Below are 17938 nucleotides of genomic sequence, written 5' to 3'. Positions count from 1 at the left end.
CCAACATGGGCCTTTAGACAAGAGCTCAACGTTTCTTCGTAAGAATTCATTTGAAAATTAAATAGTATTCATTTTTCTACCCAAGTACTTATTTAGTACTTAATTAGCTTAGAAAAAAATCTATCTTTGAGCTCTCAAACTTCCATTACACCCCGATGAGTCGTATTGGATCTTCATCTAAAGAAAGATATGAAAAACTTGGACAGTTCTGAGGACTACCACGCAAGGATGATTAAACTTGGAAAATCAGACCTCTCAAAAAAAACAAAGTGATTTAGCCTGAAGAACCAAAGTCTCAAAGGCAATTTAATATATAATAATCTGTAAGTAAGTATGCAAAGGGCATATGCAGCCATATTCTTTCTCCACCAGGAGAGTAATGGAAAATAGAATTTATCTACAGCATGAGAAATATATAAATGTAGAATGTCATGAAACAACACAGGGACGTAAAGTTTCAGAATGGGCTATGAAAGCAAATCAAGATATTTATCATATATACAACTTCTTTCAAAACTAACATATTTAGATACCTTCATGACCCTGGGTCATAGAATGATAAGATCTCTTTTAGAGTGACTGAGACTTGGAAAATGTAGAATTAGATAGCCCTGGCCAGGTAACTTGGTTGTTTAGAGTGTCTTCCTGCTAGGCCAAGTTTTCAGGTTCAATCCCAGGTCAGGATACATGCAAGAATCAACCAGTGAATACATAAATAAATAAAAATAATTAAAACAGTTTTTTAAAAATATACATAAAAATTCCTACAGGTTAATGTTCTTTCAAATGTCAAAATTATTTAAAACTAAGAAAGAGTGAAAAATAGTTTTTTGAACTATGAACTTTTTTTAACTTAACTTTCATATTGAATGGATTGGGGTGACATGGGTTAATAAAATGATGTAGGTTTCAGGTGCACGATTCCACAACACATCCTCTGTGTACTGTATTGTGTTCACACCCCAAGTCCAGTCTCTTTCCATCACCACTTATACTCCTTTGCCCTTTCCTATCTCCCTCAGCCCACTCTTCATCTGCTAATCACCCTAGTGCCTGTGTTTATGAGGTTTTTTGTTTGCTTATTTGCTTAAATTGAGTATTAAGAAAATCATTTTTATTCCCTAATGACAGCATTGTTGGACCATATATCTAAAATCACTACCCAGGGACAAAAATTGTGTGTTAATATGTCTAGAAAATAGAGAAGGCCATACCCAGGCCTAAAATTGTGAATTGATATCTCTAGAGTTTAGAGAAAACAAAAGCCAGGAAAGTTCAGAAAGCTGAATCAGGTATCTATGAAAGATGTGAGAATCAGATTGAGGAATCTGCCTTGATTGCTTGATCAGTAAGCCTGGAAATGCTAAGCAGGTAGGAGCACATGTCCTTTAGGTTATGCTGTCTAAAAAACTGGCAGGACTGACCTCAAACAATAGCCTAAACTTTCCTCTCACAGGGGATTGGTTGCTTTCAGCCATTACAACTTATATTAGATGTTTGCGTTTTTCTGAGTTCACGTATTGATTACTACAACTGGGGACAGAGGAGGTTTTGTGTTTCCCCCTCTTTTCATCACTGTTTATTTTTCCCCCAGGCAATCATATCTGTAATGTATTAAGAATAACATGCTTTCTGGTTATGACACCCATATGTACAATGGGATAGTATTATTCTATTTAAATGTGACAGAAATCCAGGTCTCTGTTGAGAGGGATAGAGCAAGCCATTGCTTCGATATCCTTGTCTGTGTGCAATTGGTGTTCTTTATTTTACTTTTTATAGTTTTATCCTCTTTGCCTTTCTTTTGCTGCTCCTGTACTGTTGAGAAGGATAGGGAAGAAATATGAAAAGAAAAAAAGTAGGGAAATAAGAGAAAGTTTTAAGAGATCAAAATATAAACCACTAACTGCCTCCCCGTTTCCAACTTCAGAAAAATACAAAAAAAAATAATATGTATATTATTTATATACATATATATATATATATACATACACCAGAGAGGTGACTGGAGAAGAGAAGAGATAAGGGAAATGAAATGATTTTTTAAATTCATTTTTGTAAACAGTATAGTAGTTGTTAAAGTCAGATTATTAAAAGTTGTGCTGCCATAACAAATAACCCTCATATTGTACTAGCTTATAGAAAAATCTTTAACATTTTTTTTAACGTAAAATGTACTGTCAGTCTGGAAAAAATTCTAAGGCAACCCTCTTCCATGTGATGGTCTAGTGTTCCAGGATGCTTGGAGTTTATGGCACTTATACATCCATGTAGGGTCCCTGAATCATGCATCAGGGAAAGAGAAGGCTGGAGAGTTTAGCATTAGCGGTCTCATAAATCCTTCGTAATTAATTTCATTGTCCAAAGCAAGATATACCTCACCTCTGGTGAGGGGAGAATTTCAAGATGCCATGTGACTGGAAGTGGAAGAGAATTGGAAGCTGGTGTATAGTAGTTTTGTCTCTTACAGCAGCTACTTGGGAAAAACAATTGTGACTGAGAAAAATATGTGGTGTTTCTGTCAGGATTTAGTTTATTTTAGAGTTGTCTGTCTAGATTACTGAGTCCAGGGGTAGCTTAAAATCAGAGATAAGGAAGAATATTGCCTTTACCTCTGTTTTCTATTATTGCATTTATCAGTTCATCCCTGAACTTAGGTTCTTAGAAGCTTTGGGAATATAATGATAAGAACAAGCATTACACACACGCATATTTCTTTAAATCTCTTTATTATTGAAATGAGATGGAAAAATAGTACAATTCATTTCTTTTGAGATTTGCCAGGATATTTTTTCAGTTACATCAGCTTAAAGTATTATTAGATTTTGTATCATGATAATATAATGAACTAGTTAAGGGATACTTTAAAAACAAAGAAACATACACACACACACACACACACACACACAAAATAAAACTACCTTATTATAGGGTGCTTAAAGTTTAAATGTGAATTCAATTTGTTTCATAGTTGTTATATCTTCTGATTTTTTCTGGATGTCATTTTACATTAAATAATTTTATTTAAAAATTTTCTAATTTTCAATTTAAACTATAACTGCTTAATTTACTCATAGTAAAATTGATTCTTCTGTTGTGCAAAAAGACATCAGTATGTCTCTTGTCTTGTACAATAAGTCATGCCACTGAGCACACTGGCACAGTAAGCAATTTTGTATAATAGAAGGAATTACGTGCCTAAGTACCCATGAGCAGGTGTTAAAATTGGAAGCATGTATTCTTTTCTGGTAGGAGACAAGAAGTTGCCAATAGCGAACTCTTCAATTTGAATAGAGATTAGGTGTCATTGTGTAATTTATTTTTTTCAAGCTCTAAGTCTCACATCAAAATAGAAAAATATACAGGATACAGGTGCTTGATTGAACTTCAACAAGTGTCAGAATTTGCTGAAGATTGCTTTTACTTCTTTACACTACTGTTCTTGATTAGCGGCCTCTCTCTTTAAATGTTAAAATATTATATCTCTTAATGTTCAGATACCTTATGTCACCAGTTTGCAAAGTCTAATTGCTTTTTGTGTTAACATTAATGGAGAAATGCTTTGCTCTCCCATGAACGGACTGATGCTCACGCTTCCTGCCTAACACTTAGCTCTGTATGACATTTGCCGGCTCTTGGCTCCCAAATTCACAGTAATTATAGACCTAACAAAATGACTTATCTCCCTCTATACTTACTACTGTATATTGTATTTTTCTGCTGTGTTCAGTGTGAGCTGTCATAGTTATGAATCTGTGGATATAGATATTTCAGGGAGTAATGAATCAGGGAAAGAAGTTCCAGAAAAGTGTTCAAAGAGGAATCCTAAAACAATTTGATATTCAAAAAGGAAAATTAAAATTAAAAGTAAATTTCAATCAAGTAATATAATTATTGCAAACAGCTGAATGTTTAAAAACATGAGTGTCTTTTAAGAAAATAATGTTTTTTTGCCCTGGCTGATAGCACAACTGGTTGGTTAGAATGCCATCTGGAAGGATAGAAGTTGCAGATTCAATCCTTGGTCAGGGCACATATAAAAGCATATCAATGTTCCTTGTCTCTCTCTTTCCCTCCCTTCCTCTATTGCTAAAAATCAATCAATAAATTTTTTTTTGAAAAAACAGTAGCAGGTTTTTTATTTTATTTTTGTTTCCTTTTAAAAAGAAAATAATGGACCCTGGCCAATGGCTCAGTGGCTAGAGCATTGGCCTGGTGTGTGAATGTCCCAGGTGCATTCCCAGTCAAGACACACAGGAAAAGCAACCATCTACTTCTCCCGCTCTCCCTTTCCCTCTTCTCTCCTTCTTCCCCTCCTACAGCAAGTGGCTCAATTGGTTTGAGTGTGGCCTTGGGTGCTGAGAACAGCTCCATTAGAGTGACAGCCTCAGGTGTTAAAATAGCTTGGTACTCAAGCATTGGCCCCAGGTGGGGTTGCCTGGTGGATCCCAGTCATGATGCATGCAAGAGTCTGCTTTACTTGCTTCACTATCCCCATTCCTCTCACCTAAGAAAATAAATAAATAAAATTAGATTAAAAAATGAGTAAAATAAAATGTTTAATCAAAATATTCTTATAATATTTGGAGGGTATATTACTTTTTTATTGCATGTTTACTATCCCCAGGACCTAATGCACATTAGTTTTTTTTGTAAAAATTGCTATTCAATATAGTTTTATTTTGGGTTTGTTTGTTTGTTTGTTTGTTTGTTTTTTGGTTGGTTTGTGGCTTTTTTTTTTGTAGTTTTCCAAAGTTAGAAGTGGGGAGGCAGTCAGACAGACTCCCGCATGTGCCCAACCAGGTGCCCACCAGAAGGCAATGCTCTGCCCATCTGGGGCATTGCTCCCTTGTGGTCCGAGCCATTCTAGTGCCTGAGGTGGAGGCCATGGAGCCATCCTCAGTGCCTGGGCCAATTTTGCTCCAATGGAGTCTTGGCTGTGGGAGGGGAAGAGAGAGACAGAGAGGAAGGAGAGGGGGAGGGGTGGAGAAGCAGATGGGCGCTTCTCCTGTGTGCCCTGGCCGCAAATCAAACAGGGACTTCCACATGCCTGGAGACGCTCTACCACTGAGCCAACCAGCCGGGGCCTATTCAATATAGTTTTAAATGTTTACTTTTGCTATGACATTTAGCTATTTTAATAAATTTAATTCACATGATTGGTTACCATTCTATATTTTTGCTTAGATTATTATTGTTTTTTATTATAGACATAAATATGTAAAATGAGTTACTTTTACTTAAATTTATCATGCTCATATTTATATTACCTTCATTCTTGGATAAGTTTCTTCGTTAATTTTTTAAATGTATTTACTTCATCGTTTTAAAGTTTTGGATATTTGAAAATCAGAATGTGTCTTTTAATGGCTCTCAATATTGTTCCGTGGTTTAGTAAAATGCCTAAAAATCTGCCTGATGTGGTTTTTAGCATTGTGACAAGCTGATCTGAGATAGAAAGTGACTTAGAAATTAACTTGTATTGGCCAAAACTGTTGATAATTCAGCCATATTAAATTTTAATATTTATTGTTCAAATAGTCATAGGACAACCAAAGGAGAGTTAACATGTTACTTTTTGTGTATGTGTGTGTGACAGAAACAGAGAGAGAGGGACAGATAGGGACAGAAGACAGCCAGGGGGGGAGAGAGATGAAAATCATCAATTCTTCCTTGCGGCACCTTAGTTGTTCATTGATTGTTTTCTCATATGTGCCTTGACCGGGGATGGAGGGCACAGCAGACTGAGTGACCCCTTGCTCAAACAAGTGACCTTCAGCTCAAGCTGGTGAGCCTTGCTCAAACCAGATGAGCTCACGCCCAACCTGGCAACCTGGGGGTTTTGCAATTGGCTCCTCTGTACCCCAGTCTGATGCCCTACCTATGGTGCCACTGCCTGGTCAGGCAACATGTTACTTTTTTAATGAAATTTATTGTTATATAATTCCTATCATTTTCTTTTTCTCATTAACTATTTATTTTAAAAAAAAATCCTAGATTTCTATTGATTGTGATAAAATGCCCCTGGAGAAAATGTCTGATCAAATATGGGGGTTGCTCTTTAATTGCACCAGAAATCAATGACAGAAAGAAAATACTGATGCTCTTCTGGAAAAGTCCTTAGAAAATTTCACTTGATCAAAAAGCTACAAGAGCTACCCCCTCATTTATATTATTGGAAATGTTCTCCAGTTCCCAAGGGGAATATTGCCCAGCCACGAGAGCCTCAGTAATTAAGCCACATGAATACATTTCAGAGGAAATGGCACCCATTTTTCTTTGTCTGTTTGGTTTTGTGTTTCACACTTCAGGGACCTGACAACTGCACAAAGTGCTCCCATTTTAAGGATGGCCCGAACTGCGTGGAAAAATGTCCCGACGGCTTACAGGGAGCGAACAGTTTTATTTTCAAGTATGCTGATCAGGATCGGGAGTGCCACCCGTGCCATCCAAACTGCACACAAGGGTAAGCATCCTCGCCGCCCAGGGATGTGGGCTTGTAAAGATTGCTAATCCAAAGGTTCACTTATATGCCTTTATCCCTGACTCAGTCTACAAAATGCATATGTGTCCTCGTACAAAATTCTATTCTTCTTTGTATTTAATATGTTGGTTTTAAGACACATCGTTTCTGAGAGAATGGTTTAAGGACTCAAATCTCTACCCTTTGAAATATTTCCATTTAACATTTAACTAGAGCTATTTTATCGACATCTTCATGAAGCTGGTGTCGGGTATACTTTGTGTGGAGTGTAAAAATTGTTTCTAATTTACTGGAGCTTGAAGTTATCAGAAAACACAAGACGGTGATCATACTTTTGAGATGGGTGCTTACTAAATCTTTAACGGAGGTTTTCCGTTTCTGTTTCTTTGTTGTTACAACCAGTATAAAGTAAATACCTCCATGAATTACTGCTTCAACAAAGTATAAGCAAAAGTAGTGATGGCAGAAAGAAAAGGAAATCCACCAACATGAATTTTTATAACATGGTGATTGCTTTCCATGAGAGTCATTTTGTTGCAGTTTAACCTGTAACCGAGATTTTTGTTGTTGTTGTTTGATGTAGGACAGTTCAAAGGTGGGCACCCATTTTTCTGTTTTTCAAAAGGCTGTCTTATTAAATGAATAAAATTTGATATATATTTGATACTGTTGAACAGTTGAATAACAAAGTCATATTACAGAAAGAAGAAAAGCACTAAACTATGAAGGAAATCGTGTCAGTTATCAAACAAATCCCAACAAATGGTTCTTCAAAAGACAGCAAGTCTATATTAGCAAGGTCTTTGCCTTTCCTCCAGAAAATGAATAATTTTAGAATCGAGAGCAGTTGCACATACTTATTCCCCTTCTGTCCGTAAAACCTTTTCTCCTTTGTGAACAAGTGCCCGTCCGCACGTGCGCACGCGCGCACAGACAAACGCCTCCACTTGTTGAGAACCCTCTTGGGTACTTTATGTCTGGCAGGAAAGCAGGAGATTCCAGAGAATTTCTGACAGATTAAGGGCTAGCTGTTAGGGGATATTGGAGAAGTGGAGCAAGCAACATTATCTTCTGCCAAGAGGACATCAATTTGCAGATGCTGCTACAGTTTCCTGCAAGTCAAGAAATCAGCTTAAGTCACTCTGTGAAGTGGCAGCGCTCAGAGGTAAAAGCAGTACTGTGCCATTCAAATTCAATTTCAGCTTGGAAGGGCGAAGGCCAACTCATTGGTGTAGACAGAGGCCCGGGAGGGGGAGGAGACTGAAACGGTCACACAGACACCGTGCTTCCAGGAAAACTAGAAGGAATAAACTGTGCCCCTTGCCAGTTTTTGGCAGGCTCCAGTTGAGTATTTCATGAAGAAACAACTGGGGCCACTGGAGCAGAGGCGTCAGCAACCGAATGAGAAAACTTCATTGGCTAAAATAATCATCCACAAGAGGGTTTTATTGTTTTGCAGCTAAAATTAAACCAGTAAATTATTTAATATAATGTTGATGTCAACAGCTGTTGCCATTCAAAATGAGGCCTTTTGCTGTTTTTGCAAATCTAATTACAACGAGGCCATTAGGGAAATGACAGTGAGATCAGAGAGCCACGGTCCGCCTGTGTGTCTTCCCCTCGGCCCTTTTAAATCATGATTATGAAATAAAAAAAAGTATATATCGTGGAGGGGCGGGGGAGAAGGAGGGACAATGAAGAGATCAATTCACCACAGCAACAAAAGTTGGATGTCAGCCCAAAAGGAGTAGACAAGTGTAATAGGGAACAAATCAGACCTGATCATTTGGGAACTCCCACTAAATAGAAAGGTGTTTTTTAAATTCACTGCTGCACAATGATGCTGAGACAGAATTTGAATATTGTTCTTTCTGCCATCTTCCAAGGTACACGGATTCTGTAATGACCAATGAATGCAGAAGGATTTTGGGTTGTGTTTTTATTTAGTTGACTGCTGTCTTTCTTCCTAATAGCCTCCACGTCATCCAGGTTCATTCACTTCCTGAACGTTCTGTGGCCCCAGCCACACAATAGAATGCAGAAACTTCCGGTGTTCCTAAAGCCCCCCCATGTCCGTAACTGCTGCGTGGCCCTAGGCTTTGAGATCTCTCGCTGAAGCAAAGGAATGCTCTTTGCACCTAGAAGGATCCCAGGGGCCATGAGATGATGTGTCGAGTGACTATTTTTATTCTGAAACGCATGTAATTACTGACCTATTAGTACGTGTGAGCTCACCAGCCAGCTCCACTTTGGAAAACAGCTTTTCTTTTGTATGTCAATATTATGTCAGCCTGATAATTCAAGAGCCAAGTTAATGGAAATAGTCTTTCAAAACATCTTTTTTTAAAAGAAAGTCCTTACTTTGAATACTCTACTCTTTAATGATTTTCTGAAAATAAAATGATCTGTTTAATATCTTCAAAGCACTTTTACTACTCTAAAAGTACATTAGATATATTGGCTCTAATCAGTTTTTTAGATCCTTTGAAAATAGGTTATCCATTTAGTACCTATCAAAAGATTCTTAATAGTATTCCTAAAGGAAAAAAAATGTCGCTTTTTGTCTTGACTAAAGTACTTTTATTTTAGCAGACTTTCTCATTAAACATCTGCGCATCACATGTAAAGACAGGCAAATTCAGAAAATATCTAAGACAGCTCTTGGCCACTAGGAAGTCACACTTTTTATCTTTTATTCTTACACTTTTTATCATTCCATAGAAACCTTTGCCTATATTTTGAAATGATGAGCAAGAGTGATTTTCATATTTGAAATTAGCAAGATAGGCCCTGGATGGTGGCCCAGGGGATAGAGCAGAGGCTAGCCTATGGATATCCTGGGTTCGATCCCTTGTCAGGGCACACCAGAGAAGCGACAACCTGCTTCTCCCCTCCCCTGTTCTCTCTCTTCTCCTCCCGCAGCCAGCGGCTTGATTGGTTAAAGCGTGGCCTCTGATGCTGAGATTAGCTCAGTTGGTCTGAGCACGTCCTAGTTTAATCTATCATCTCTTTAATACATTAAAACAGTCTCTGTGCAACCAGCATTTCCTAGTACCCAACTGATGAGTTCTCCACAATGAGATCTGTGTGAAACACAAAGCCAATAATTTCACTATTTCTTTGAAACCCGCTTGTGGTTTTCCATTAAGTTTGTGGCTAAGCAAACCGTCTTCTAATATTGTCTGCGGCCTTACCTTCTAGCTTCTTCTTTTCCCATTGCTTCATCTGTCTTCTTCATTAAATTGTGAGCTCATTAAAAATAGGCAAACATCTAACTCATCTTCTTTCTCCCTCCAGTTCTTAGAGTAGTAGAAATACTGAGTAGAAATGCAACACAGTTTCTTTTTTTAAATGAATAAATGAGTTACATTATTCACATTTTCTTCCCAAATTTAATTTCACTTTCAAATATTGTTTTTATTTTTCAAATGTTATTATAAAGACACAGATTATAAACTAATCGTAACTTTCAGATTCTCTCTTGGAAATAAGGGGACTATTAATTTTTCAAAATTTAATACTGCAGATAAAAAACACTTTGAAAGAAGATATAATAGGAACCTAGAAAAAATAAGTTCTTCAAATTAGAATAAAAAGAATAACATATAAGACAATTTGGAAACTATTTTAATAGTTAATTTTTCATTGTTAGAAAAATTTTTGATTATAGATTAGGGTATCAATTCAAAACTATATGCTGTAGTTATTTATTTGCTTATTTAAAAGAAATCTTTTTACACAGTGTACTCCCATATATCTGTAGGTTAAAATTTTTCTGGATCTCTCAAAACCAACCCTTAAAACAAAAACATACCAATTCTAATTTTTCACCCAGTATAAATGCTATAACATATTTTTGAAGCAAGAAAATAGTGACTTAATTATTAGTAGGCATAGTTATATTGATTCACCAATATTCAGTTATTTAAAGATATAATGGACAGTCTGGCCTAATATATTATAGGTCCTTCTATTCATTATATATGATTTTAACATCAGCTTTTTCCAACTTAGAGATTTTAGTTCAGAAAACAATCATTTTTATTTCTAGCAGAATTAGACAGTTCTATAAATCACAACTGTAGGAAGAATTATGATAATGCAATGGAGCTATAAGTCTTTGATGGGGAAAAAACAAAAAAAAAGCAATTCAAGTACATTGGAAGATGGAAAAATAATATTCCTAGAATACATCAAAATGAAATTCTAGGGATTGTACATAAGAATTTTGTGCACTTATATTATTGCACTTAAATGTTATGCTCAGTGGATTTTTTTTAGTAACCTGGGTCTGAACTTATTCCTTTTCTCAGAGAAGATTTATTTATGTGTTATTGTTTAAGTTAAATATTTTGGCAGTTCAAAAACCTGTTTTGTTTGCCTGTTATGGTATTCCTCTTTTAAAAGAGCCTGTCAGGATAAACTGCAGTCTGGTGAACCCAGTTAATTTGCTTTTTAAATGAATTCATGTTTAAAGATAAGCATGTTTTAAAGACAGCCACAACCAAGGAATGGAATAATGTGATTATGTAAAGTATCTATGAGAATAGCATTAAGAAATGTTAACTCAGTTTCTGCCAAAATCAATCTTTAATGAGTATTAAGCATCAGGTTATTATACTATATCAAATGGTTCATGTTTCCTTTTTTATTGATTTTTATTTTTTCCTTCAATTTAAGAGCTTTTAGAAGAAACCGTATATATGAAACCAATTATAGCACTTGATATACACAATCATTTATCCAGAAAAACAATCATGAATGATGCAAATGAATTGAAAGTATAGAAACGAGCGAGATGTGTTTGGAAGCTATCAATAGAAACAGAGCAAAATATCTTTTTCTGTGGATGTGTTTCTTTGCATTCCATTTGAGTGATATTTGCAATTTATTTCTGTGTATCCATCCAGCCATAATTTTCTCACGGCCTTTAAATTCATGGTGTTCCAAAATTGTCTAATAATTATAATTAAGAATTTGACATAGTTGTTATTTATCTCATTTATTTTTTTTTAAAAATGTCTAACATTTTTCCTTGTATTTTTTAAATTTGGATCTTCTCCAGGTGCATAGGCTCAAGTATTGAAGACTGCATCGGCCTGATGGATAGGTACTTGGTGTCCTTGCTTCCCATGTTCTTCCTGGAGGCTCCATGTGTGAGCACTGGTGCATGTGTGTGCATGTCACTGTGAATGGAGAATGATGCTTTCTGTTCTGTAATTGCCTGCAGGTGTAGCGGTCCCACTAGTCATGACTGCATTTACTACCCTTGGACGGGCCATTCCACTTTACCACAACATGCTAGGTAACATCTACCATGTTTCCATTTTGTCACTCTAATTCTTTCCCAATTATCATGAATGAAAAGTACTAACCAGCTGGGTGAAATGTATCCTATGTTAAATTTGGGAGTTGGAAAGAGGCACATGACATTTTCCTTTGCAAGCCACCTCTCTTATCTCCTTACTTTACTAAGTATGACTTTAAAAGTCAGACTGGTAATCTCGTTATTTTTAATAAAGTTGCACAATTAAACAAAATTTACTAACTTTGAATTGTTAAGCCAGAACTTTAATAGACGATTGCATTCTTAATTCTGTAGGTGATTTCTAAAGGAAATATTTTTAAGAGAGGAATTTGCAAAAGTTGTTAGATTTTTGTAAAATGTTTGTTATTTGATTCAATTTCCGATTTTATATTATTTTTAAACTGTTTGATATATGCTCTAGCTGTCTGACTTACCATAGGCTAAAGGGAATATACAAAATATTTTGTGCAGGTAACAGTACAAGTTGGAACTTAAAAACAAAATATGGCACTCACATCCCTCCCAAAACCTAAGTATGAATGTAACGGCTTCATTCAAAATCACCCAGATCTGGAAATTTCTCAAGTGTTCTTCAACCGTGGTATATCCATACACTGTAACGCTGCTCAGGATAGACAGGAAGTAACTACTGGTGTACCCCAAACATGGATGAATCTCAGACACATTATGCTGAATGAAAGGAGCTATAGTTAAAAGAATGTATACTATATGATTCTATTTATATGGCATTCGAAAACAGGCAAAACTGTAGGGACAAATAATTGACCAGGGTCACCAAAGGCTAGCTAGGGCAGTGAAGCATGAGATTGACTTTAGAAGGGTATGAGACGTCTGGGGGGATAAAGAAATTGTTCAGTATCATGATAGTGGTGGTTGCACAACTGTATGTGCTTGTCAAAAGTCATAAGTCAGTGCATTAGAAGGGTGAATTTTACCATCTATGCATTATATCTCAATAAATTTGACTTTTAAAACTCATTTTTAGAAAAATAATAATTTTATAATGTTATGTAGAAGTATTTTGAGCTTTTGTTATGAAACATTAATTGTAACTTTTAGAAGAGAAAAACAGTGATAAATTACAGTTAGCAAAATCAGATTTTTGGATGACTTTTTTAATGTCAACTTTTGTGTTGAAATATAACATATATAGTATAAAGTACATAAAATATAAGTGTAAGTCTTATATAAATGGCTATTTGGGTGACCATCAGGCGGATCAAAAATACATGCAATCAGAACAAAACCCCCCCTGTGCTCCATTGCAAGGGTGGCCATTGTCCTAAACATGGACACGATAGGCCAGTTGCCCCATATTTGCACATTATATGAATTATATAAATTCAATCAGTGTATGTACCCTTTGTATCTGGCTTCTTTTTTCTAAATCTTATGAGATTTCTTTATATCCTGAAAATTAGTCATAGTTTTTAGATTTATGTAGTATTTTGCCTTTTTTTTAAAAGCAATCAAATACATGATATGTCTTAATAATGTTATTTCTTAATGAACTACATAGAGAAATAAAATTCTAAAACAAAAGAATGTGGTAGTGTTAAGTGATCTATACAATAGTGGTATTTTGGTTCTAGGGCACAACCAAGAGTGGTTAGTAACGTTTGTTTAGAGCAAGGCCAGAATTATGGGGGGAAAAATCAATAGACATGAGAAAGAAGAAGAGGGGAAGAAAGCAAGGTCCAAATGAAAGTTTTATAAACCAAAATTCATTTTTGATTTGAATAAGCCTATATTCATGAAATAATTTTTACTTCTGAGACTTTGCTTGAGTCACTTTACTATATAACTTTTAGGGTGTTTTCACATTTCTTTTGAATTTCTTTTTGAGAGGGAGTGGCAGGGAGAGAGAGAGACAGGAACACTGAGCTATTCCTATATGCGCCTTGATTGGGAAATTGAACCAGCAACCTCTGTGCTTCAGGATGATGATTCAGAGCTATCCAGCCAGGGCTTTGTTTTTCTTGATTTTTAGAGAGATAGAGAGAGGAAGGAAGAGAGAGAGGAGAGGGATGGGAAGCATTCACTTGTTGTTCCACTCAGTTATGCTATCATTGGTTGCTTCCTGTGTGCGCCCTGACCAGGAATCAAACCCACGAACTTGCAATTTTGGGATGGTGCTCTTAACTGACTGAGCTAACTGGCCAGGGTTTGTATTGTTTATTTATTATTTTTTTTTTTTGTATTTTTCTGAAGTTGGAAATGGGGAGGCAGTCAGACAGACTCCCGCATGCGCCCGACCGGGATCCACCCGGCACGCCCACCAGGGGGCAATGCTCTGCCCATCTGAGGTGTTGCTCTGTTGCAACCAGAGCCATTCTAGCGCCTGAGGCAGAGGCCACAGAGCCATCCTCAGCGCCTGGGCCAACTTTGCTCCAATGGAGCCTTGTCTGTGGGAGGGGAAGAGAGAGACAGAGAGAAAGGAGAGGGGGAGGGGTGGAGAAGCAGATGGGCACTTCTCCTGTGTGCCCTGGCCAAGAATCGAACCCAGGACTCCCGCATGCCAGGCCGATACTCTACCACTGAGCCAACTGGCCAGGGCCATGTATTGGTTATTTTTAAAATAATTATTTCAACCAACTAGTGAGAGGCAATATAGTATGGTGATTAAGTGTACTGTATTTGGAATCAAATTTTCTGAGGTCAAAGCCAGGCTCTACCATTTTGTAGATGTGTGACCTTGGGTAAGTTCCTTAAATTATCCAAACCTCCATCTCTTCATGTATAAAGTAGGAATATTAATAAAGTTTATAAATTGGTTGTGAAGATTGAATGAGTTTGTAGAAAAGTGCCAGGCTCAGATGAATCACTCAACATATGTTATTTATTATTTCTCTATATATCAAAGATTTTAAACATTTAGGATGCAGGGAACATCTCCAAGCAGGAGGGAGAAAGTTGCTCAAAATAACCCAGGAGCTTTGACATGTACCTATGTCCCTCTGATAGGTCCTTTGAAAGAAGGAAAGTCATTTCCTTCTTCAATTTTGGAATCACTGTGATAATGAGGGGCACTGGTACCAATGGCAATGGACCACAGGCAGAGGTACGAACAGAGACAGAGAAAAGGTCAAAACCATACTGACAGAGCGCTGGTGGTTTTCACTGCCATAATGAGGTCATATACTTCAAAATCATTGTGTATCGTCAATGTACAAAACAGGAAAATTGTGGGGATTTTTATAAGAGTGTATTTGAATTTATTTAAGCTGAAGTGATGGTATGTCAGAAAGCAAGACCTCAGATGCCCTGGAGCATGACAGTTTGAGTTTCATTTTTATATTTGGAATTAAGGGGAGACCATAAAGAAAATTACATGAAAGTGTGAGAAAGCAAGGTATAGGGTAGTTTACAAGATTATGTATTCCCTTAAGGTTGGTTAAGCCTGTGAGGGGTCTGAAAAAGAGGTTTATTCTGGTTTTTCAAAGGTGTGGTAACCCTACATGCACAAGACCAATGGACAGGGTTTGCTTAAGGCTGAGATAAAAACCTTTTTAGGCCTGAGGTGTAACCACCCGCCATGACCTGCCCTGTTAGGAATTTATGATCAGATCAACCTGCGAGGTTACTTTTGTTCAGATTTATTACAGAGCCACTTTTTTTTTTATCCACAATATCTTATTACAGATTTAGTATTTCCAACATTGAAACAAAAGTAATTTGGGAGTACTCAATCCTGTTACTTGCCTGAGTTCCCAGGCCATTCCTAATGCACTTAATTCAGATTAAATTTGTCCAAAATAGATAAACATGGCCAATACCAGAAAATAGTACAATTCAACCCATCATTCCTATGAAAAAACCACCTATAGATCTTTGTATGGATAAAAATCAGGGGTTCTCAAATATAAAAGTGTGATATAGGTGGTGCCCCAGCCGTGTTTTGTATCTGTAAAATGAGACAATAATGATAATTCTTAAAATGGGACTCCTTATACCTTATAAGCCTGGTATGAGGATTAAATGAGATAATACACTGAAACCATTATCTACTATATGTGCACAGGGGGTAGTTAGGTCTCTAGATGGAACTCTGGAAAAATACTGTTTTTGAAAATTTCATGAGGTTGTCTTCTATTAGTTATATATCAGTATGACATTAATTCAATAGTTCAGTGAATATAGAATTAACATTACATGTCTTAGGTTTCCAGCAGTTAAATTTTGTATGACAATTTTAATATAATGATTTCAAAAGAATATATAGCAAGGAGCTGTTTCTTTAAGAAAATTCTGAATATATTTAGTTAATACCTGTTTTAAACTTAAATGTAAAGCATTGTGACTCTGTTCCCCGGTTGTATTGAGTTGTCCGTATTGACTTGTCAGAGCTGTTTATAAGCCAGTTTGGAATTTACATAAAACACTCAGCTTGGACACTTTGGATGATGTTTATGCCCATGAGGAATATTGGCACAGGATGGATAAAAAGTGAAAGTAATAAGCATCTCCTTTTTCAGATTTTTAAATGCTTACCTCTGAAATAAAGTAGGTATACATTGAATTGAAAACAGGGACTTATAAAATTATTTCAAGTCATTTACCTTTTTATACATTCAATGATAATTTTATCTTTAAAGCTTTTATCTTAAATAATTAAAGTTGATCTTACATATAAGGACAAATAATAGGATAGAAAATAATAGCTTTAAGTTGCATAAACCATGTTGTAACTGAGAGATTATCCAAACACCTAGTTTTGTTTTTAGACACACAGAATTACACTGAGTGTATCGGTGTGGCCAGTTTGAACTACTTAGGGTTCATACTGTCCCTTTATGCTGTGTTCTGTTTCTTAAACTGGCAGGAAAAAAGATTGAAGATTTAAATGAAAACAGGTGAAATGTTTCCAATCTCGACTGGCTTTTATTTTCTAAGCAGTGTTATTCTTTTCCAAGCCTGCAATTTATGAATTGGTTTTCCACACTCCATTTATCTGTTAGGCTGCTGCTGGAATTTCTTCCAGGAAGACTGGATACCATAGAATAGAATTTTTTTTTCATTTGTAGCCTCCTAAAATATACTGCTTATAATGAAACAATATTTAATATTTTAGAACTTCTCCATGCTTTCCTTATTTGAATTCCATGCTTTAAAAATAGAACTTATCTTTTATTTTTTTCTCCTTTTTATCAAGAATTTTATTTAAAAAATATGTTTGGAAAGATTATTTTATTATTTTAAGTGCTATTTGTTTTAGCTTGCACAATGCTATTTTTATATAGAGTCTAATAGAACAAACTATTAGATTCTATTCTAATTTAGTTTCTTTTTCAAATACATATCCAAAGTTTTTTATAATCTTAGTCTCTTATTTCATTTGGGCCTAAATTTATTAATCTCAACAAGCAAGGGCTTTATAGCTAAAATATTTTTTTTGCTTGCAATCCAAAATGTAAACTAATATGTTTTTTGAATTTGTGACAGAAATTTTGAAAACTACTAGGTAGGTGTTCAAGCGTTTTTATCTGATTTGCTCCAATTCAATTAATCTAGATGTTTCACAATATGGAATAGGTAACTGAATTCAGCTTAATTCTTTAATTCCAAATGGGCAGATATTTGAAATGGTTTATATTCCTGTTACATTTTAATGCCTGTGTCACGGTTTTACTTTATGTTCAAGTGGTTATTACCTAAGAGGTCACATAATAGTTTATCTTTTAGCAGTGTGACCCATGAGTGATATATGAAAGAGATGATGTGATATTCCTGGCACCACTTTCACAAACGGCACAATCTTTTCTGTTTGTTTTGCCTGCAAGGTACTTAGTTCAGAATTTACGTCTAAATCAAATGCTCAAAATCTCCCATAGATGGCTACCTTAGATGAGTTGCAGTGGTGTTATGATCCCTAAGTTCAATAAATAAAAATACACAGGCTTTTTATTATAAATCTATCCTCAGTTCACCATATTCTGTATATTAAATTTACTTTTGAATTAGAGTTTGAAAAGGTAAAGGAGAGTGTGAGTTTCTTCTTTTTCAACTGTTTTGTGTTCCACACTTTCAGCACTCATAAAATAAAAAAAATAGTAACAAATTATAAGGCAAGAGCCAAACATTTCAGCTCAGTCATTAATTACTATTTATATAATTAAAGCAGTTAT

At 35.7% G+C, this 17938-nt stretch overlaps 1 protein-coding gene across 5 annotated transcripts in view; it reads left to right on the top strand.

The window, feature by feature from the left end:
- ERBB4 (erb-b2 receptor tyrosine kinase 4) overlaps nt 1–17938 on the top strand; it is a 1119996-nt gene that overhangs the window by 841289 nt on the left and 260769 nt on the right. For 3 of the 5 annotated variants that reach the window (XM_066346729.1, XM_066346728.1, XM_066346726.1), the window contains exons 15-16: nt 6312–6466; nt 11715–11789. In XM_066346729.1, coding sequence (XP_066202826.1) covers nt 6312–6466; nt 11715–11789 — 230 coding nt within the window. Of the gene's footprint in view, nt 1–6311; nt 6467–11549; nt 11595–11714; nt 11790–17938 lie in introns of all 5 variants that reach the window. The other 2 variants (XM_066346730.1, XM_066346727.1) reach the window with 1 other exon arrangement.

This window comes from Saccopteryx leptura, chromosome 7 (genome assembly GCF_036850995.1).
Source record: "Saccopteryx leptura isolate mSacLep1 chromosome 7, mSacLep1_pri_phased_curated, whole genome shotgun sequence".
NCBI lineage: Eukaryota > Metazoa > Chordata > Mammalia > Chiroptera > Emballonuridae > Saccopteryx > Saccopteryx leptura.
Note: the sequence above shows the minus strand (reverse complement) of the source record. Positions and strands in the feature narration are given on the sequence as shown.